The sequence below is a fragment of the Staurois parvus genome, unplaced genomic scaffold, assembly GCF_062004578.1.
Source record: "Staurois parvus isolate SC_StPar_1 unplaced genomic scaffold, SC_StPar_1.0 ptg000682l, whole genome shotgun sequence".
NCBI lineage: Eukaryota > Metazoa > Chordata > Amphibia > Anura > Ranidae > Staurois > Staurois parvus.
The window spans coordinates 2,403,972-2,427,463 of NW_028318478.1; the positions used below are offsets into that span (position 1 = coordinate 2,403,972).

Here is a 23,492-nt window from a genome sequence, read left to right on the forward strand (position 1 = left end):
AAAAGAGGCCTTTTGTGGATCCCCAATGAGAAAAGGGGCAATGAGACCAGCTAATAAATAAAATGAAAATATTAAATTCATACACAATTTCATAACAGTATTAGAAAATAAATATTCAAAAATCCAAGTAAGTATAATTGCTTGCTTTTATTCTATAAATAAATAGTGCTTTGTAAAATGCACTAGGCTGGTGTACCCTTTCTTGCTTTTGTTATACAGCGCTTTGGATTACCCCGATCTGAAGACAGCTGCAAGGCATAGTGGGCTTTTTTGAGGACAGGCGAATTTCCGCAGTCTTGATATATCAGAAGTACACACTACCTACACCCATCAAATGTCTCGCACTTTAGTGCAGAAGAATCTTCTGCTTTTGGAAATCTAGAGCTTTATTTTAAATAGTATTCTGCTGGATATGATACTATATATAACATTTTTCATTTTGTAGAAAACGAATGACAAAGACCACAATGTGCGGTTCTGTTTGGGAAATGGTATCAGAACTGATGTCTGGAAAGAGTTTACAAATCGTTTTGGTAACATTACAATCTATGAGATCTATGGAGCCACAGAAGGGAATGCTTTCTTTTTTAACTACAGCAATAAAGAAGGTGCGATTGGAAGATACAACATTTTTCTAAGGGTAAGGCATGAAAATCAGTATACCAGTACAGTATTGTTGATTTATTATCTACTGAAATCCTCTCCAAGTTTGAATCCATTCCCCTCCACAGATCAGATCCTATGGGAAGTAGATTGATGGGAGTTTTACAGCAGAATTGTTGCAGAGGGGCTGTAGAAGGAAGTGTCAAAATGCAGTGAAGTCACACTTATTACTTAAAGCTATTCATCATCATCATAATCTATCGTTTATCTATCCTGAAAGAGCTGCAAGGATTGCGCTTGCTTTCTGATGGCATGTTGGTTTTCAGTTCAGAGAACCTAAATCCTCCCAGTATGCTTCCCTTAATATTTAACCCTTAACTCAGGGGTCCTTGATCCTTCTAAATAAAGTAAATAAACCAGTGGAGGAGGTCAGTGGAGGAGGAATAGTGCCCCATTGTTAATGTCAGTGGGAGGAAAAATGTCCCATTGCTGGCGTTTTTGGGAGGAATTTTCCCCATCGTTGGTGTCGGTGGGAGGAGTAGTGCCCAATGAATGGTAACAATGGGAGGGTCAATAGTGTCAGTGAGGGAAAATAATGCCCCATCATTTATGTCAGAGGGAGGAATAGTGTCCCAAGGGCCAGTGAAAGACAACCAAAGGACTGCATCTGGCTGTGGAGACCTCTGCCTTCATCCAACCCTGTAACTTAAAGCAAAAAAACAGCTTCTGCCCCACCCACCAAGCCAAAGCACATTCTTTAACCACTTGCCCTCCGAAAGATTACCTCCCTTCCTAACCAGGACAGTTTTTGCGATACGGCGCTGCATAACTTCATGCAAGGATGTACATAAATTAAATTTGTTCTATTTTTCCCACAAATAGAGCTTTCTTTCTATGGTATTTGATCACCTCTGTGTTTTTTATTTTTTGCGCTATAAACAAATAATGAACGACAATATTTTTGTACATATCCGGTATAAAAAAATCAAAAATCAAATTTCTTCATAAATTTAGTTAAAAATGTATTTTGCTACAAGTCTTTGCTAAAAAAAATCCAATAAGTGTAAACTAATTGTTTTATGTGAAAGTTATAGCATCTACAAATGGCGGTATATATACTAGAATTTTTATTTTTTTTTATACTAGTGATGGCACTATGAGTGACTGATAGCAGGACTGCGGCAGGAATTCTCTTACTGGGTGGGAACTGACTAACTGCCACTGACATCCCCAGTGGGGATGATCAAAGGGTTAACTGTTTTTTACTGTGTGCTGTGTGCGTTTTACTAGGCAGGCATGCTGTTATGTATTTCTGAGCTGTGCAGAGAGATACAAAACAGCATGTCCATGCTGACAGGAGAGAGACCTGTTTTGTTTACACACAGGTCTCTCCCCTATCAGCTTTACCCAATGATCACTGAGTGTCGGCCGGGAATCGCCAGTGATTGGCATCCCTAGATGCCAATAGCGGCACAGGTAGGGCGGCACATGGGCCCCTACCCAGAAATGCAAATCACATACATATATGTGATTTTGCACAGTTCTGCTGCCCTGTAGCAGTACTTCTGCTATAGGACAGTGGGAAAGTGATTAAATAAAATCACTTTGCAGACTTCATGCCAGTCCAGTGACATCAGGGTTCTTCCTTCTTTCTGAGCAGTGGCAATGAGTCAGCATTGCTCATATAATGATCCAAACACCCCGTTCAGAAAAACTGCCATTGACCAAAATAAGCAAAGCTGGTTTCTCAGTGCCTAAACAAACTGACTTTAGTATTTTTTTAGTTTTCTTTCAGACACAGCCCTCAGTTACTATCTAGATTGGTTTCTATGCAAAAGTAAGCCTGATTTTGCACTCTCTAGCTTTAGTAAATAAACTCTTTTTTGTTCCTGAGGCCCTCTATATTCTGTTTCTGCAGAGCTAAAAATCAAGTTACCTTTTCCTTTCCTGGTAGTCCATAACAAATGTACTAAACAAACATCCGTTCCAGTTATACTATAACTAAAATACTTTATATGATCTAAACATAATGAATCTTTTAAAGAGCTTTAGAATAAAAACATGTAAACAATAAATATTTTATATTTAATACAACACCCACAGTTGCTTATAAGTATCTAATGTGGTCTTTATATAGCTTTCCTCCCATCATTAAACAGTCAGTGGGCATCTGCCCCCATAAACAGGAGATACATTAGTAGCTGTCAGGATATGTCTACAAGCAGTTTAAAGCTACCTATTTACAGCCATTTTCAGATATAATGGGTGTCTTTCCAACAGCTTGCAAAAAAATTTAAGTTTGCAAACTTCCACTTAAACAATTTGGATTGGCAGTAACGTTGTTTAATTTGTAATCTTTCAGCTTGTTCAGCCTTTTGAAGTTATTAAATATGATTTGGAAAGAAATGAGCCTGTATTGGATCACAGAGGACGCTGCATCAAGGCAGCAAGAGGTGACATTTTTCTTTTATCCATTCTTTAGGTTCCTCTGCATATAATAGAATGTTTGCTTATTATGGTAAGGTATAGATTTTATGTCTTGGAAACCCATAAATCTCTCTCAAGCCATGGAGACCTTTTCTGTGTGACAGCCATAGAATAAAGTTCTAGTATATTTTTATCTTCTTTTTTCTGATAATTCAAAAAAATGTATGATCCAGTGATACCCACAAATAAATCGGGTATAGCCAGGTGCTTGGCTAGGAATGGAGAGTGAGAGAAACATTGACTGCAGCTGCTGCCCTGCGGTGCTGAATTGGTTACCAGCTATATCAGCAAGAGGAGGAAGCTGCTGAGCAGGAAGACTTCCATAGACTGAATCAGGCAGCACTGCACTGTGGGAACTGTAGCTCAGAAGAGATTCTACTATAATCCAGAGCTTTTGAACTCCATTTCCCAGAGGAAAATTGCCAGGTGGAGGGGAAAGAGCTACATTTTTCTCAGGATGTACAGGAAACTGCTTCCTGTTACCATGAGGGTGCTCAGTTTCATGGTTTAGCCTGCAGTTTTCTGCTTGTGAAATTCTTACCTCCTTGCTTCAGTGGTTCTTCTAAACCTGTAATCCTATTCACATTTGGTGTTTACTTCTGTGTTCACCTATGGGTATCGCCTGCTCTTTTGTGGATTTGTATCCCTTTACCCTAGGTTCACATCTGTGCAAGTGGTGCCACTGTGGATCCGCATAAAAATCTGCACAGAGAATTGCAGACCCGCAGGCGGGTGCCATTAGTTCTAATGGCATGCCTCCCGCACTGGAAAACGCAATCGTACTGGGAAACAAGGTTCCCGTGTGGGCTGCGTTTTCCAAAGAAGTGCAGGGACTTCTTTCCCTGCATGTCACGGGCACGGGAGTCCATTCAAATGAATGGGCTCTCGTGCCCGTGCAAAACGCGGCCCGCATGGCCACATAGATGTGAACCAGGGGGTACCATCTACCACTTCCTGGCCCGCCTCCCAGTCTGCTTTATTATATAAGACATGCTCAGTGCAGCCCGCATTGCCTGAGCAACTTCCTAGTTCTCTGAGCTCCTGTTTGCCTAGTAATACTTGTATTCCGTGTCTGGCTCTGTGTACTTACCCCGGATTCATCTACCATTTGTGCTTGCCTGCCGCCTGCTCTGACTTCAGCTTGTTTCCTGTATCTTTTTTTGTCTCCTGCCATTTGTACTCTGCTGAGGCTTAGACTATGTGCCCTGGGGAACCCTGAGTTGGCATTCTACAAGACCTCACTACCACTGAAACCTGACACTCAGCAACTGCACATCACTGTCCAGTGTGCATCACCACTGCTGTATTACCACAGTCTGAGAGGGATCCGGATTTACTATCTGCTGCTAGATACTGAGCCATTTAGGAACTAGCCATAAAGCCATCTAGTAGCTTTACAGCTGCCTGCAGGCTTGACGGGGACTATTCTCATGTGCACCAACAGTACAACAGGGCCCCAATGCTAGCTGGCTAAAACCTTAGTTATAAGTAAAGACTGTCCCTTTACAACTGCTACACAGAAACCTTTACTAATGCTTATGCTAAGAGATACCTCTTGGGGGGAAATTGTACCGTATCCAAGACATTCTCCTAGAATGAACTTTAGACTAGTTATAGTACTGCTATTCAAATTGCAGTTAATGCTTATATGCACTCTTTATTGCTGACTTTGCTAATTCATGAGGTAATCCCAGTTTACTGGTACAGAACTCTATTCTGCATTACCTTGCAAATTTTTTTTTATTTTCCAAAGCTTAATTAACCACTTGTCTACTGGACACTTTTACCCCCTTCGTGCCCAGACCAATTTTCAGCTTTCAGTGCTGTCACATTTTGAATGACAATTGCGTGGTCATGCAACATTGTACCCATATGAAATTTTTATTATTTTTTTCACACAAATAGATCTTGCTTTTGGTGGGTGTTTAATCACCACTGGCGGTTTTATTTTTTGTGCTATAAACAAAAAAAAGAGTAAACAATTTGAAAAAAAAAGTTTCTCTTGTTTCTATTATAAAATTTTGCAAACAGGTAATTTTTCTCCTTCACTGATGTGCATTGATGAGGCTGCACTGATAGGCAGCACTGATGGGCACTGATGAAGTGGCATGGATAGGCAGCACTGATGGGCACTGATAGGCAGCACTGATGAGCTGGCACTGATGAGGCAGCAATGATGATGCTGCACTGATAGGCGGCACTGATAGGAGGCACTGCTGGGCAGCACTGATGGGAACTGATGGGTGGCACTGACTGACGACACTGCTGGACACTGGCAGCACTGCTGGGCACTGATGGGCGTCACTGCTGAGCAGCACTGATGGGGGGCTCTGTTGGGGGGGGCAATGTTGGGCACAGGTGGGTGGCACTGCTAGGCACAGGTGGGTGACACTGATGGGCACAGGTTAGTGGCACTGATGGGCAGCACTGCAGGGCACAGGTGGGTGGCACTGCTGGGCACTGATCATCTGTGCCCTGATGATCAGTGCCGATCTGTCCTCTGACAATTGCTGGTTATCGGCAGTACTTTCCTCACGCTGTGACAGCAATAAATATTCCAGCAACCACCAATACTGGCCTTCAGACAACCCCCCAACCTCAGAAATAAACTAATCAGTAGGAAACTTCCTTCTGATTATGATGTCACAAATAATGGAAGCAAACCTTGCAATAAGAAACGCTGCAAACTGTGCAACCAAATCAATCCATCAAAAAGTGTCAGACACTCAAAAGGGATCTTCAATATCTCTGGATCATACAGCTGCACCTCCAGTAATGTTGTGTACCTTATACAGTGCAGAAAATGCAGCAAAGGATTTTATGTTGGCGAAACAGGACAGAAGTTGCAAACAAGGATGAATTTGCACAGGCATACCATCAAGGAACATAAAGAAGATGACTTCTGCACACCTGTGGGACACCATTTCGCACAACCAGGCCACACAATGGGAGACCTCAATATTTTAGTTCTTAAAATCCATTCAGGAAAGAAAAACTTTTGAACTAAGAATGATAATTCTATTTGACACAAGAGATAACGGCCTGAATTTGGACATGGGATTCCTCAATCATTATCAAACAGTTTTATCACTTCAAACATGGCTGCCTCTGTGTGAGTGTAGTATCCCCCCCCCCTCCCCCCTCGCTTTTGCTGTCTCTTATCTCTAGCCACTTTTTTTTTTCTTTTTTCATCCCTTCTAATATTCTGCTGAAACTTTGTGACTTGTATTTGTATAGTACTGCTTGGACCTTGAAGAAAGGGATCATACCCCGAAAGCTTGTCCTCAAAATTGTATGTTAGTGCAAATAAAAAAAGTATCACGGACAGTACTCAATTGTTTCAACCAGAAATAAGAAACACCCATTGCATAGCTTTGATCTTGCAGACAATGAGATCTTCAAACACATATGGATACAATGTCCTTCAGTGTATAATTGCTGGAGTATTACATTATCATCAATAATGATGTGTAAATAATAACATATCTCCAGAACTTGGAACAAACAATATCTTTCTTATACCTAGATATTAGAATTCGCCTCAAAGCCATAGTCTGAAAGCATTAAGGGAATCATTTTGTCAAATCCATGCAGTTTGGTGGTCCTAACTTTGGAAAACAAACACCTGTAAATTATACCAAAGTAAACTTTGTGAAATCAATCTGATGAAATCTTTACTTTTTTTTCTCATGTCAATTATTTTAACCCACATCCTGACATGTGGTCTCTCCATTTCAATCCTCCCTAATTTTATAAAATATTAATCTCATTATCTGATAATGTCTTTTCATCCTATTTGTTGTTATCAGATGCTAGTTCACTTTTGAAGAGACCCTGTCACCAGATCTTTTTCAATACTATCTTCCTATAAAATTATCTTTGCATTTAACCAAGTTTGGTTGTTGTATTTACTTGCAAAAGTCTCTGTGATGTAGACATCAAAAAGCCCTGTTACTGCTGCTAGGTGCCACCATCTTGGATGTGTCATTATCACATACCTGGTGATGGCGGCCAATGGAGAGAGGGCTTCTCTTGCAGCTAAGTTCTGGACTCCCCTGAGAGTGGGACAGCTGGAGTCAGGCCCAAAGTTGCACAGGTCACCTGCAGGAGTGCTGGTTGGTGGTCCACTCAGAAGCACAGCTGGTGCACGGAGATAGGTCTGCAGACAGGAGGCGCCTGTGCGTGGTATGCAAGCCCTTCCGGGGTTTAGATGTTTACTGGGTAGTCGGTTCAAGCCAAGGACAGGTACCAGGTGGGAATCAGAGCAGATGTAGTCAGATGGGATAGCCGAGGTCATACACAGAGGAGCGAGAGAGAGAGTATCCGTAAGCCAAGCCGAGGTCAGATAAGGGGTAAAGCAGAGTAGACAGGTGCAGGAGCAAGCCGAGTCAGTAACAGGAAATCACAGGTCAAAATCACAGGAAACAGGAACAGAGCACGGGGAGCTAAAGATCAACCAGCAACTTGAGGAAGTGATGAGCCTCCTTATAAAGGCCGTCTGGCACCAAACTGAGACTGATGTGTGCTTCTGCGGCCAAGCAGAGTACTGGCAGAAATGTAAGATCTTCCAGAACTTTTGCCGTGGACAGGTCCTTGACAGTCATCTACAGCTCCAGCCATTTTCAGAGCTGACATTCAATTGACACTCTATAGTATTTCCCTTTGGCTCTCTCCAGACTGTTGCATTAATGGGTATGTAAAGAGGTGAGGAACAGAGATGCTGGGCCAGCACCAACAGCAGTTAGACTTTCCCAGAAGAGGAGAGAGCTATGATGTACAAGGACAGAGGGGATTGTGTTTAGGAATTGACTCTTCCTAAAGTAAACAAGTTAATACTTGTTTCTTCTGTGTTTTTATCTGTAATTTTCCAGGGTTAACAATAGTAAGTTGGTTGGTTAGGCAACATCCATTGTTTGTTGTATGTATTTTTACACTTTCAATAAAAATATATCATAAAAAGGCTATTGTTAACAGAGCTCAATAGCTCAAAGATAACTGTTTTTGTAACACCCTCACCAGAACTCCATCTGTCCTCAGCAATTACAACAGTTTATATTACCCCAGCTAAAGATATTTACAGTTGTGGCCAAAATTATTCAACCCCCACTGAAATTGAGTGTTTTGGCCAGTTTGACATTGCTTTTGATCATTCAGTCATCTTGCTTACATTTACATTAAAGAGGCACTTGTAGGTCAGACAAATATAACATAACAGTTATAATGAAATAACCACAAATGTCTTTTCTGTGCTCACAGCATTATCAGTTTTATTCAACCCCCAAGTGACATTCAATCTTAGTACTTAGTACAGCATCCTTTTACAGTTATAACAGCTTTTAAACGTGAAGCATAGCTTGACACAAGTGTCTTGCAGCGATCTACGGGTATCTTCGCCCATTCTTCATGGGCAAAGGCCTCCAGTTCAGTCACATTCTTAGGCTTGCGCACTGCAACTGCTTTCTTTAAGTCCCACCAGAGGTTCTCAATCGGATTTAAGTCTGGTGACTGCGATGGCCACTCCAAAATGTTCCAGCCTTTCCTCTGCAACCATGCTCTAGTGGACTTGGAGGTATGCTTGGGATCATTGTCCTGTTGAAAGGTCCAACGTCTCCCAAGCCTCAGGTGTGTGACGGACTGCATCACGTTTCCATCCAATATCTCCTGGTACTGAAGAGAATTCATGGTACCTTGCACACGCTGAAGCTTCCCTGTACCTGCAGAAGCAAAACAGCCCCAAAGCATGATTGACCCTCCACCATGCTTCACAGTAGGCAAGGTGTTCTTTTCATCATAGGCCTTGTTCTTCCTCCTCCAAACATAGCGTTGATCCATGGGCCCAAACAGTTCTAATTTTGTTTCATCAGTCCACAGAACACTATCCCACAACTTTTGTGGTTTGTCCACATGGCTTTTGGCATACTGCAGTCGACTCTTCTTATTCTTTGGAGACAGCAAGGGGGTACGCCTGGGAGTTCTGGCACGGAGGCCTTCATTACGCAGTGTGCGTCTTATTGTCTGGGCTGAAACTTCTGTACCCACATCTGACAAATCTTTTCTCAGTTCCTCAGCAGTCACACGGGGACTTCTCTCCACTCTACGCTTCAGGTAGCGCACAGCAGTCGAAGTCAGCATCTTCTTTCTGCCACGACCAGGTAGCGTTTCAACAGTGCCCTTTGCCTTGAATTTGCGAATGATGCTTCCTAAGGTGTCTCTTGGTATGTTTAACATCTTTGCAATCTTCTTATAGCCATTGCCCTTCCTGTGAAGAGAAATCACCTCTTCTCTTGTCTTCCTGGACCATTCTCTTGCCTTCACCATGTTTGTAACCACACCAGTAAATGTCTAGAAGGAGCTGAGTATCACAGTCATTTTAAAGCTGCCTAATTGGTGCTTATTATGCTTGATTGCTGCTCGGTGACATCCACAGGTGTTTTCAATACCTGATGGAAAGCACCTGTATGAACCTCTGTTCTTCAGAGTGGTAGTCTTTAAGGGGTTGAATAATTGTGGCAATGAAGAAACCACATAAGAACCATTTACTACTGTATTACATAAACAATTGATGTCATTTTAGTTGCATTTGGGTAGTTACAACGTCCTTGTAGGATTTGATTCTGAATACAATTCCAAATGTACACTATAGTCCCTAAACCCCTTTACAGCATTGGGGGTTGAATAATTTTGGCCACAACTGTACATACATAAAATGTCAATGAATACAAAAATATTACAGTATATATAGCTGTGGTAATTGACCTATTTGATCGTGCCTGCACAGTTCTGGGTCCAAGGACACTTTTTTAGCTATCTGACAGGGTGGCTCTCTGGCCACCATTGTAAGAGCAGCATTCTTGACCTCAGATGAGCTCATTTTAGCAGGGGTACCCTGAGACCTGAAAATTATTTTGAGGGTTCCTCTGGGGTAAAAAGGTTGAGGAAGGCTGGTCTAGATAAAGTAAAAGCAAGTTGCAGAGCATAGTTCAACCAAGTATGAGGAAAGCAAATGGTAATGTATTTATTACAAAATGAATGATAACTATTAAAAAAGCTGTCATTGTCTACCATCATAGAATGTTGTGTAGACTCAAATTCAGGCTTTTGTTCATTTTAGCAATGCATCTTGTTTTTTTTTTTTATTACAATAACTCTGTTATTTAAATTGCTACGCATATTTTATGTAGCAGAATGTTAGATTTCATAAAATTATAACTGTTCCAAAATGTTTAGCAGAACATTGTCACAAAATTTTGGTTATCCAGCTGGACAGAGATCAAAATAATTTATCAGTATAAGTAACCAATTGAAATACATTTTAATATTAAGTTTTTATTTCTCAAGATGTGTTATATATTCTTTATTTATTTCTGCCTATTCAAATAAATGGACTGAAATTGCAATGCATCCAGATTGCATGTGAGTTGCACACTTTCCTGTGCAATTCATGGTGTGAATCGGCTTTTTTCCCTAACTTTTACTTGGTAATCCTGATAGTAGCACACTCCCTTACTCTTCTGTATATATGGAAGAGCAACATTGTCATTCTAGAACAGAAAGTGTGTTTGGACTACAGAACACATTCATTTCAACACAATAATATAGAGGGGAGTTGTTCTGTAGTACACAGAGCTGACCTCAGGCAAGGCTGATAACAACGTCTAAGATTTTAGAGCAGAGCAACTTTATGTTGTCAGCTATTATTCTGTATTTGCAGCATTCAATTTGTATTGAAAATATGTAGTATGATTTTGTTTATACACATACTATTATTTTATTTTACATTGTTACTTAGCAAAAATCAGTGTTTTACATATTTTGCGGTTGTTTAAGGTGAGCCTGGTCTGCTTATTGCAAAAATCCTCAAAAGTAATCCTTTTGGCGGTTATTACGGAAATGAGTCCCAGACTAAGAAAAAGATCATTCAAAATGTACTAAAAGAGGGAGACATGTACTTCAACAGTGGAGATTTGGTGGTGATTGACAAAGAAGGTTTTGTCTACTTTCATGATCGAATAGGAGACACGTTTCGGTAAGTTCTCCAAACCATAACCATAAGAAAAGCAATCCATAACCAAGAGAAATACATTTTTTTTTTAATTTCTGAAGATGTATTTTATATCTTATGTCAATATGGTAATTCTATGTTTATTGTTATTCTATGTTAATTGAATTAGATAGTATTTGTAAAATCAAGGACCTTACAATTTGCAGTCCCTGGCGTAATACAAGGGTTACAAAAATGTTTTTTTAAATATTTAAAAATGATTAAATATACTAAGCTCCAAGGAGCAGGGCCCTCCTATCCCTCTTGTATTGAACTGTATTGTTGCTGTATTGTCTCCCGTTATATTGTAAAGCGCTGAGCAAACTGTTGGTGCTATATAAATCCTGTATAATAATAATAATACTACATAGATCACCATTGCTAAACTAAATTCTCAGTTGTGAGACTATTTCTTTTTTATTAGATGGAAAGGGGAAAACGTAGCTACTACTGAAGTGGAAAATATTGTATCAACAACGGACTTTGTTGAACAGTGTAATGTCTATGGAGTTCCAGTGCCTTGTAAGTGTGATGTTTAAAATGTTTAATTTTCATGATCTTCTATTTTCTGCCCACACCATATGTGTAGGTTTCATTATACCATCATGCCATGTGTACTCGTAGCATTCATATGCTCACTGCCCTGCATCAGCTAATGTGTATATACAGTACATAACACAAAAGTGTGAAAACTTACTGAAACCTTCAAAACTCTTAGTTGCACATTTGCTAGATGTCCAAAATTGTAATCTCTAGTGGATGCTTTCAGATTTATTTTTTTTTTGTTGTCATCCCTGTTTTGCTTGACCTGTGATTCTTGCCACCTGTTCTCCATGTCTGACTTTGCTCTGTCGATTATAGACTAAAATGAGGATCTGTGGCTATATGCTTTGCAATACTTGCTTCAACTTCTTTTCTGGATGGTTGAATATTTTTACTGGTTTAATACTCAATTTTTTATGCTCAAATATTATAGCCAAAAGCCTAAGGATTGGGGGACACCAAGTACAAGCAGGGTATATAAATCTTTAGGGATGCTAAAAGCAACTAAGATGACCTGGATTACCTGCCAGTCCCCCACTGTATTTCCACTCTCTGTACTGGTTTTATATTGGTTCAATAAAGTGGATTGTTGGGAGTGCAGCCGATTGGACGTCCTTTGTTCTCATATATAAATCTTTAGGAATGTTAAAATCAACTAAGATGACCTAAATGGCTGTAATATATTAGTATTTTAGTTCAGTGATAGGTAGCCAATAGATTCCTAGATGCTGTGGAACTACTGTACAGGTCCCAGTATGCCTCATAAAGTGAATAGTGCGTAAAATTAGCCAATTAAATGACAGTTTTCTCTGATGTGTAAATCCACGGGAGCTGGAGAACTTCTGGTCACTTTTCTCAAATTTAGGCCCAACTTAAGCGTAATACCATGGTGCTAATTCCTTTTCCAAGAAATAATAAATGTTGAAAAAAATGCATCATTAAAGTGTTACTAAACCCACAACAGTAAAATCAGTCTGTATATGCAGTAAAGCAGGCTTGATATACTCACTGTGGAACCTAAGGGGTTAATCATCTGCATTATGTAAAAAGGCTGTTGATCCTGACTTCTCTGATCCTCACCTTCCACAGTCCCCAATCCATCTGCTGATATTACAGAGCCCTAGAAGACACTCTGAACATCCTCAGTTTGGTGTGTATTGCTTGAGTGTGGGGGGGTTTTTGGGGGGGGTGGGTGCATGTGATCAGCACAGGGCCAATCAGTGCTGTCCAGGCAGAGGGTCAGCAGTCATGCAGCCTCATAGGACAGTCAGAGGAGAATGAAAAATTATCCTACAAGCTCGGCCGGACAGTCATACGACTGCTATATACTGCTGATGAGAAAAAGGTATTCAGCAGTTTATATTTTCTAAAATAATTGCATTTCCATGTTCTGTGTACTGTGTGAGACCAGATATAGTGAATGAGGGTCCTAGATTTAGTAACACTTTAAAGAGCCTTACAAACATTAATGTGATCTTTTTTACTACAAGTGATTTTTTGTAAACTTCTTATTGAAGGTTTTTATCACAATACAAAAATGCTAATTGGTAGGGAAAAAAAACAAATAATACAGACACAATGTCTAAATCATAGAATTCTCAATCATACAAGATCATGCCAAAAAAAAACTTTACCTGGGTACACTAATCAAACTGAATCAGTTTACAGATGCAAGAAATATGGGGATTTTATAAACTGATGAAGCATAAGCTGACATGTCTGATATCAGTGCAGTTATTTCATGTCTGGTCTTATCGTGTCTGAGGTTTCCTTTCCAGAATAGTAATAAGGATGTAGAGCTTTGATCCTAAATTGTGAACAGAAACCTAAAAAAAGAAGTTTTAACCAGATAGAGGGTGGTACACAACTGATCTGTGCTTTACAACGGCACTATAGCCGAATGATGGCTGCAGCATGGTTGTCCAGTTCTGGGAGGGCATCATATGATGTCCTCCCAGAACACGCTCCCCGCGCGTCCCCAGTGGGGCGTCAGTGATCGCTGTGTTCTATGGACTCACCTGATCACATGACTAGGTAAAAGTCCAATCACAGCAGTCTTTTACCACGTGATCAGCATCACGTGATCCAATGACACAGCAGATCACAAAGTAAATACAGTTGTCGATTATTGGCAGCACTTTCCTCACGCTGTCACAGAGTGAGGGAAGTACTGCCGATAAGCGGCAAATAACACAGAGCATATCTGCACTAATAATCAGGGCGCTGATGATCAGTGCCCTTATCATCTATGCCACCCAGCAGTGCTACCCATCAGTGCTGCCCAGCAGTGTCACGAGTCAGTGCTGTCAGTCAGTGCTGCCTGTTAGTGTCGCCCAGGGGCAGACTGACAACTCATGGGGCCCCCGGGCAATAGGGGATCATGGGGCCCCTGTGTCCTTGCCCAATCTCAAAAAAGCCTATGAAAAAGGTACCAGGGGCATCTCATGGGGCCCCCTACTGACCCCGGGCCCTTGAGCAGTGCCCGAGTTTCTAAATGGTCAGTCCACCCCTGCTTCTGTTCTGCATCCTCTAAAAGAGGCAGTATTGGGAACAGGGGCGGATTGACAACTCATGGGGCCCCTGGGCAATAGGGGATCATGGGGCCCCTGTGTCCTTGCCTAAACTCAAAAAAGCCTATGAAAAAGGTACCAGGGGCATCTCATGTGGCCCCCTACTGACCCCGGGCCCTCGGGCAGCGCCCGAGTTTCCAAATGGTCAGTCTACCCCTGGTGTCGCCTATCAGTGCCCATCATTGCTGCATATCAGTGCAGCATCAGAAGTGCCTCCTCATCAATGCCCACCTCATCAGTGCAGCCTATCAGTGTCCATTAGTGCTGCCTATCAATGCAGCCTCATCAACACACAACACTGAAGGAGAAAAATTACCTGTTTGCAAAATTTTATAATAGAAACAAAGAAATCTTTTTTTTTTTTTCAATTTGTTGCTCTTTTTTTATTTATAGTGCAAAAAATAAAACACCCAGCGGTGATTAAATACCACCAAAAGACAGCTCTATCTGTGTGAAAAAATTGATAAACATTTCATATGGGTACAATGTTGCAGGACTGCGTAATTGTCAAGCACTGAAAGCTGAAAATTGGCCTGGACAGGAAGGGAGTAAAAGTGCCCGGTAGGCAAGTGGCTAAGCAATAATGATCCTAATTTAACAAAGAGGTAATAAAAAATGTAACTAGCTGTACGTAAAATGTATCAATTTGATTTACAGATCATGAAGGCAGAATTGGAATGGCATCAATTAAACTAAGGGAAGACAGATCATTTGATGGCGAAAAACTATATGCAAAAGTTGCAGATTATCTTCCTAGTTATGCCAGACCCCGCTTTGTCAGGATACAGGTGAGAACGTTTTTAGCAGCATGCAAAGGCTTCATGCACACTAGGGTCTTATGAATGCCTTTCTGTCAGGAGAAAAGCAGGGGGAGGGCTCATTTACACTTGCTTTGACTTTAACACACATTAAAGTGCCTACCGCTTCAGAATACTTTTTGATGTGTTTTTGATGCTTCTGTGATGTTTTTTCTAAGCTTCAATGAAACTGGGCAAAAGCCTTGTGTGTGTGTTCATTTTCTATTTGTTTTAAAGGAGCCCTGTAGAATCCCAGCTTAGTAGTACCACCACATAGCAGATACCTGGCTCATTAGTACCCCTGTTCAGCAGATCCTCAGCTCACTGGTACCCTTGTTCAGCAGATCCCCAGCTTATTAGTAACCTCATTCAGCAGAATCCCTGCTCAGTAGTATCCTGAGCTTTTTTAATGCCCCACTCAGTAGTACCCCCAGATTCGCTGATCCCCCTTTCAGTTGTAACCCCCAGCTCTGCTGATCCCCCTCTCTGCTGGTCCCCCGCTCAGTAGTAACCCCCAGCTCTGCTAATTCTCTGGTTTTATAATTCTCTCTCTGGTTGCTGCTCACCTCCCGCTATATTGCTCCCACGCTCAGCAGCACCTGTGACATTGCTAGTTTCTCCTGCTCCTGGTCCCCCAGATCTGCTGATCTTCTGCCACTCAGTCCTCTCTCTGCAGCCACTGCTCAGGTTCCACTATAGCATTCCAAAGTTGCACAACACGTGTGCCGTCTGCTAGTTGCTCCACTCTGGACCCCGATTACCTTCCTGCTGCTCCATGCTGCACGCCAGATGTAACGTCTGCACCAGACACTTCCAGAATATATACACGTGAACTGGAAGTGACTGCTGATGACGTTCCCAGTGCATCCTGGGATATCTCATACCTGCAATACCTTCAACACAAGGCTAACTCTGAATACAAGCCCCTCAAAATATTAACTTATTCTGTCCATTGAAATGAATAAACGCTCATGCATGTGTACGAACACAGAAGGGCATTTAGGGGCAGAAAAAAAATTCAGCTTGACAACTTGGCTTGACATATACTTTAAAGTGATCCTAAACCCACAACAGTAAAATCAGTCTGTATATGCATTAAAGCACGCTTGTTATACTCACTGTGGAACCCAAAGGGTTGTGTAATTGTGTATAAAAACTTTTTTATCCTGTCTTCTCTGATCCTCATCTTCTTCAACTGTCCCCAATCCATTTGCTGATAGTACAGTGCTCTGGGAGTAACTCTGCTCATGCTCATTTTAGTGTATATTGATAGAGAGTTTTATTTTTCTCTTTGGGAGGGTGCATTTGATCAGCACAAGGCCAATCAGCACTATCCAGACAGAGGGTCATGCATGCAGTCCTCAGTCAGAAGAGAATGAAAACTCTTCCTACAGGATATAACCACTGCTCACTGATAGAAGTCATGACTATATACTGCCGATGAGAAGATATTTAGCAGTTTATTTACTAAAGTAATTGCATTTCCATGTTGTGTGTACTGTGAGAGACCATATATAGTGAATGAAGGGTCCTGGGTTTAGCAACACTTCAAGTGCTTGAACACATAAGGGAAAGGCTGGTGCTACGACAATGCGGCTTGCAGCTGCCTTAGTGCTCCAGCATGGGGGGGGGGGGTATTTTACAGTGCTGCAGGCATGTGTTATCTTTACACAGTGTGCCAACTGTCGGCTTTCATGTGGAAGTGATACAAGAGTGTGAAGCTGCCTATCACTTCCACAACCACCACCCTGATATGCTGCCTTTCCTGACCGCACGCCCACCCCCCGCCTTGTTTACTGGGCTCCACTGTCCTACCTGTGGGCCTGGTTCTGTCATAGCGAGTGTTGCAGGGAAGGCCGGCAGGAGCTCAGTTGATCTCGATCTGCTCAGCATCCTTCCTGTACACATACCTGGAAGTGATGTTTATGACGTTACTTCCTGGACCAGAGTTGTCATTCTCCGGGATTAGTGCTGGAGGCAGCAGCTGATGGAACATGGTCTATGTTCCATCTACTGCAGTGGAGTACAGAGGTGACATTCAGAGTCTAACAGACCTGGGGGTCCCCATAAAGAAAACCTGGCACCTATATGCTATCACAAAGGGGCCTATGGGTCCCCTATGTGATAGCAATAAAAGTTATGTAAAAATAAATACAAATTAAACAAAAAGGTTTTAAGGATGTAAGGAGATATATGCAAAACGTTTTGGGTATTCTTTGCAAAGTAAAGGTTCATGTCATTTACTAATCTCTGGAGCAACTGCAATGTACACAGTCTATTTGCTTTTTGTAAAGCCACCCCATAGAGGACCACACATCATTACTGGAACCAAAGCAGGAATAACCATGGCTTTATAATAAAGAAAATTCCAGCTGTATGTGTACTATAGGAACCATTTGAAGTATAACTAGAAGCAAAACTTTTTTAGTTTTGGATAGAGTGGAGAGGGATTAGAACAGCTGTCAGTTTTTATTGCTGTCTGTGTCCCCATAGGGAGATTCACCCTCTCTATTTGTCCTGTTTACTATTCTCATTGAAAGTAAAAAATAAAAGAAAATGCCACATTTTGAGTTGTCCCCAGAAAAGTAATAGAGGGGAGAACGTCAAGTGGGAATACTAGTTCTGGTGACCTGGGGGGCCCCAAGAGATTCCTTTAATTTGCAGGGATTTCCTCTCACTTCCTGTTTTGGCTTTGGGACAGGAAGTGAAGGGAAATCTCCCCAATGGGACACAGATGACAAAAAAAACAAACTGTGAGGGGTGTCACGGATCCCCCACATGCCACGCCCACAGCGACTAGCTAACCGAGGCACGCATGTGCGGCTGTGTCAGGGAGGTACAAGGGAATAAAGGGGACTTAACTTTGAATATATATAAAACCGTATATAAGATCAGCCGTGACACACTTTCACAGCCCGCACTACCTTTGGCCACCACCAGATGGAGACTCCACTCCAATCCAGCTGGTCGACCACACACTGGCAGATACAAATCTTACATACAATCTGGTGCACTGATTAGAGTTGAGGACCAGCTTAGTAATTACACAGTCTTCTAAGGTCCCTCCAGCTACCTACAGCTTCCTGTTTTTCCTCTTCATTCACTCCCCTTGATTTTGGTAAAAAGTCTTTTTGAAGAAAGGCTATGTGCACCTGAAGGTCTAGGTTCCTTAGCTTTGGTTGAGTAGATAAGTCGTGTTTTTTAAAGCCATATCCCCTGCAAGGGGAGGATAAATTTAATGCCTAATAAGTGGGCCATAAAGGTCTTGGTGATGTTTTGTTACTTTTTTTCTGCTTCTTACCTGCCCAGATAGTGAAGCCATAAAGGCTAAAGTTTCATTTTTTTGGATAGTATATATCTGATTTATGGAGATGTATCCTGTTCCTGTTTTTGTTTGTTTTTCCAGATAATTGAATACTGTATGTATGTATGTATGTATTTATTTATTTTTTGTATTTTTGTATAAAATGTAAGCTGGTTGCAAGATTTTATTTCAATAAAATATTTCCAGCTACCTACAGCTTGAACCCCGGAGTTAATCACCCTTCCACTGTCCACACCCCCCCCCCCCCACACACCAGACACACCACAAAAGGTAGCCTGCCACCACCCAACAGTTTATCCACAAAATGGTCTGCTAGGACACCCAACACACACAGATCTCTGTCTGGCCGAACTGTTACCTTTTACAATCTAAAAGACACACAAATGACTATTCACTATAAAATAAAAGGAAATAAAAGACAGAAGTAAAACTTTACCAGTATTTACCCTGCGACTGGAGCAAGTCAGAGAATCAGCAATCCGTTGGTCGATCGAACCAGCTCCGTACGAATCGTAAATGTCCCAGTGTCAGGGTACCCCATTTATGGGGATATGGACGTAGGCGGGACATTAGTCCTCGGCCAATTGACCATGGGGGGGGTGTTCCTGTACCTGCCCACAGGATGTTCTGGGTGTTGACCTGCCCAAGTTCAATCGGGCCAAGACCGGCTTGAAACACCAAGTCGGGGATTGGATTTCCGACACCAGCGCATCAGTCCGTTCGCGACAGTACCAAACACCATTCGACTGTCGCCATCCAGCGTCACCTAACGATTTCCTGCATTTTCCTGGCCTTCTGCCTACTCCACAAATATGATTTTTAGTGCCAATGTGACGCGCAGAATGCCCTACAAGAAGGGAGCATGTTCATCTCTCTGCAACTAAAATTTTAGCTTTTATGAGAGATTAAACATACCCCTTTTGATGGATGGATATACCTTTAGCTCCCTGCTGTCAATAATGTCTGGAGCTACTTCCTTTAAACTGGTTTCACCAGAAGGTGACAACCTTATTAACACAAAAGTTGTCACATCCCCTAAGCAGGGCTTTTCAGCCTAATTGATGCTAATTGTACCTCATTTCCCTAATGAAAAGGACTGAATACACATCCTTAATGACAATGGAATGTCCCTACAGAATATACATCCTTAATGACAATGGAATGTCCCTACAGAATACACATCCTTAATGACAATGGAATGTCCCTCCAGTTCTGATTACATATTGCTACGGATCACATCTTACCTACTCAAATCTGTACATTTATATCACATGCATGTTACATCATTCACATGTACACTACAAGGGGTAACAGCCATTACTTACTCTATCAAAAATGGAAAAAAATGTTTTGCCTTTGTGATCTTGTGACTAAAAGCATTATTTTCACTGTTTTCCTTATTCATTTCATTCAGGATTCCATTGAAGTGACTGGCACGTATAAACATTGTAAAATGGAACTGGTCAAGGATGGCTTCAGCCCTGTCAAAATAAGAGATCCTCTGTATTTTTTGGAAGAAAATGTTAAATCCTATGTACCAATGAATAACAGTATTCATCAAGCCATTTTGGAGAAAAAAGTAAAACTGTAATGTGATGGTACCCCATAATAGTTTTTAGGTTCCCATCCCTGAGCAAATATCACACCCATTCCGACACCCTTTAGGTCCCAATACCTTGCCTGTGCAATTTTCAGGTATGAAGGACCACTGCAGATATACCAACTCTAGCCGGTTTGCAGATGTCACTCCTATTCAGGATCCTGCGAGAACCCTGCTGCTGGACAGTCAATATTAAGTGTCATTGACATGGGCTCTCAAACAACGACCCCACCTCCTGTAAACCAAAGAAGAGAGAAGACTCACGTTAAGTGTGTCATGTGACCTCCGCTTTAGGCGAGTAAAAGAGGAAGGAATGGGGTAGGGGTGTGGCACAGGATAGATGGAGCCTAAAGTTTCTCTTTAATTCTCTCTTTAATTGAAGTGGATTTAAAACTATACATGTGTGTGTATATATTTCAATTATTAGCAGCACAAGTATATCTGATAAATACAGTGCTAGATATGAAAATAAATAAATAAGTTCATTAGATAAAAGTAAAAAAGATAAAAAAATGTGAACCAAAATATCCAAAAAAGTCCACCAATAATCGTGTTAAAAATCCAACTTCCCCATCAAACACCATATGATGATATACGTAAACCTTTAATGTGTGTATAATCGAAAATAGGCTCTACTCCAAAACACCTCCCCCAATTCACTGACACTCACCAGAATATACAGCTTATTTTAGAATGATGAGCAAGCTTGCTTGTGATAAATACTCCTCCTTATTAAAGACCTTCTTACACATTAGCTATAATAGCCGGCAAACACAAGCCCATATAGCGGTGGGGATTCCACTCTAATGGTCACTCAGCCACTGGAAAGGAAACAGAAAGAACTAAGTGTATTACCGATAAGACACTGTTTATTGAATATCCATTAAAGTACTCACAAACAACTGTTAAAAGCATGCCCAACATAGATTATCCAGCAATGGCTTAGTATTGCCTGACCAGCGTCTCACTCCTTCAGCCTTGCTAGCCACGAGCGGATCGCCATTTCCTGCAGGGAATCCTGGTTGTTCCAAATGTTCCAAATGTCGTGCGATCCGAACCTTATATGTAGCAAAGAATATAGAGCCTGTCAATCTAGGAGCCAACAGCCAAATCTATGAGCTATGTGAAGTGCCTGCTGTTGGTGTAATGAATGGTGCTATAAATTATTGCATACTCAGAGAGGTTTAGGAATGAAAATGTATAATGCTCACTCCCTGGTTCTAGTGTGTGACCTTTCCTTGGCTGCAGTGATGTTGAAGTGGTGCTCATTCCTTGATGTAGGGAAGCCAGTGTGACCAAAGTAGAGTAAATGTGATTAGTTCCTAACTGTAGTTAACACTAGGTGTGCCATTATTAGTGTGGTAGTTATTATCTGGCTGCAGTAGCTTAACTTCCTTGAGATATTGGTGGTCCCTTCTGGGCCATAGTGGTGATGGTCACTTTTTAGCTGTAGATGTGGTTATTCTCTGGCTCTTGTTATGGTAATGTTTTGGATGTAACTTTGGTCAGTCCATAGCAGTGGTTCTCAACCTTCCTAATGCCGCGACCCTTTAACACCGTTCTTTATGTTGTGGTGACCCCCAATCATAAAATTATTTACCCAGTAATTATAATTCATGAAGTGTCATTTTACCTCCAATACTGCTTCTTTCAACATAGTAGCTGCTTTTAACAGAGTAGCTGCTTTCAACACAGCAGATGCTTTCTACACAGTAGCTGCTCTTTACACATCGGAAATATGTGTTTTCCGATGGTCTTAGGCGACCCCTGTGAAAAGGTCGTTCGACCCCCAAAGGGGTCGCGACCCACAGGTTGAGAACCACTGGTCCATAGGGTGGTGCTGGTCCATCCCTCTTCTCTAGTTCTTTCAATGATTGTGGTCATTTCCTGCTTGTGGATTGAATGGTTAGTATTCTTGCCTCCCAGCATAAGGATCCCTGAAATAATTCACTAAAGCCTCAGAACATGTTCACTTTGCAAAGAAATCATCACTTGCCTTCATGAATGTGATAAAAATTCAGTTTGTAAAGAATACCCAATAACAGACAAGGAACATTAAAAAACATAGGATCTTTGCTTGCACATGAATGGATGATAGAAGTCAGCAGAGCCATACCATATTCCCTAAGTGTAGGGAAAATTCCCTTGCAATGTGAAAATGCTTTATTCATTTATTAAATCAGCCAATGCGAGTAACATCTTGTTTCTCTATTGCACAATATTTGTTGGAATATGTACAGTATATGCATCTTATTCATAGCACTGCTGTTTTTGCAAATAAAAAGGCAGTTTGCAGGGCTCATAGGCTTACAAAAATGTAGTTCCTATTGAATGCACACCCCTTACCTACTCATCTTTAAGCAACAGACCGTTTACATTAACATAGGCCAAGCAGCGGATTGGGGTGGTTAAGCAATCCGTGCGCAGCCTGTAAACAAACAAAAAAGTGACAATATGATAAAGAAGATATGGAGATCATGAGTTTAAAATCATGCTTACTGTTCTACACATTTTTAGTTTTGGATGGATAACCAAGAGGTGAAAAGCCCTGACAGGTTTTCATTGCCATTTGTACTAGGAAGATTCACCTTCTTTATTTGTCCCGGAGACCAATGCCAAAGTTGGGGAAATCCAAAATTTCACAATGGAAATAGAGGAGATGTTTTTTCCAGTGGCAACTCTACTAATCCACTCTACTGAAAATAATAAAAAAAATTAAAAAACAAAAAGAACATATTTTGGCTTTAGATATACTTGCCAGAGATTGCACTGTGTTTTAAAGTAGAGCTTCTGTAAACACCCACAAAACCAAACTCTACAAAAATCTTCAATGGGAACCTCCTGACCATCACCTCCTGAGTTTTACAGCAAAGTGACACATTGGTTTAACATCACAATGCAATGCAGATGCACTGTGGGCATGCAGATATCTGACTTTCTGAAATGTCAAAATTAACATAAACATTTGGTCACTTCCCAATCCCCATTTTGGGCTGTTCAATTGCATCATTTGGTTCATTAAGGACAGTTTTACTTTCAACAAGCTTTATGAAAGGCATTAACAAGCATTGCATTAAGACTGTCCATTCATTATGAATGGGCTGCCAATACACCACAACGGATGATAAACTGTACATAACTCTTTATGCAGCAATGCAGCTCTCCACAATTAACAGTAAATCAATTGTGGTGTGCTATGTTGACTTTGGGCATTAAGATATACTGTACAATGTGTTGGGGTGCATTCCACAAAGAATGGCACCCCGACACACTGAACATAGTGAAGATGTATTGCCACATGTTGTGTGAACGTCAACGGATAAATATTTAGCCACATAGTTCTCAACTGGCTCTGACTTGCTATGATATACAGTACATTATATAGTCTCTTGTAGGTTGTATTTGCAATCTTTTTGTAGGTTATATTTGTGCATCTTGGAATGGTGTAGATTTTGAAATAAAGCCGCATTTTTGCATGATCTGGTTCAGAGATATTTTTTTCCTTTATTATTTAAACCCCATCCTT

The 23,492-nt window shown here is 41.1% G+C and overlaps 1 protein-coding gene across 1 annotated transcript in view; it reads left to right on the plus strand.

Annotated features, from left to right (window-relative positions):
• The window catches only part of LOC149447529 (long-chain fatty acid transport protein 2-like), a 306,199-nt gene extending 282,754 nt beyond the window's left edge, over positions 1-23,445 (plus strand). The window contains exons 7-12 of the mRNA XM_089652380.1: positions 446-640; positions 2,966-3,056; positions 10,918-11,116; positions 11,556-11,653; positions 14,902-15,032; positions 19,781-23,445. Coding sequence (XP_089508506.1) covers positions 446-640; positions 2,966-3,056; positions 10,918-11,116; positions 11,556-11,653; positions 14,902-15,032; positions 19,781-19,957 — 891 coding nt within the window. The 3' untranslated portion in view covers positions 19,958-23,445. The remainder of the gene's footprint in view (positions 1-445; positions 641-2,965; positions 3,057-10,917; positions 11,117-11,555; positions 11,654-14,901; positions 15,033-19,780) is intronic.
• Positions 23,446-23,492: the final 47 nt, after the last annotated feature.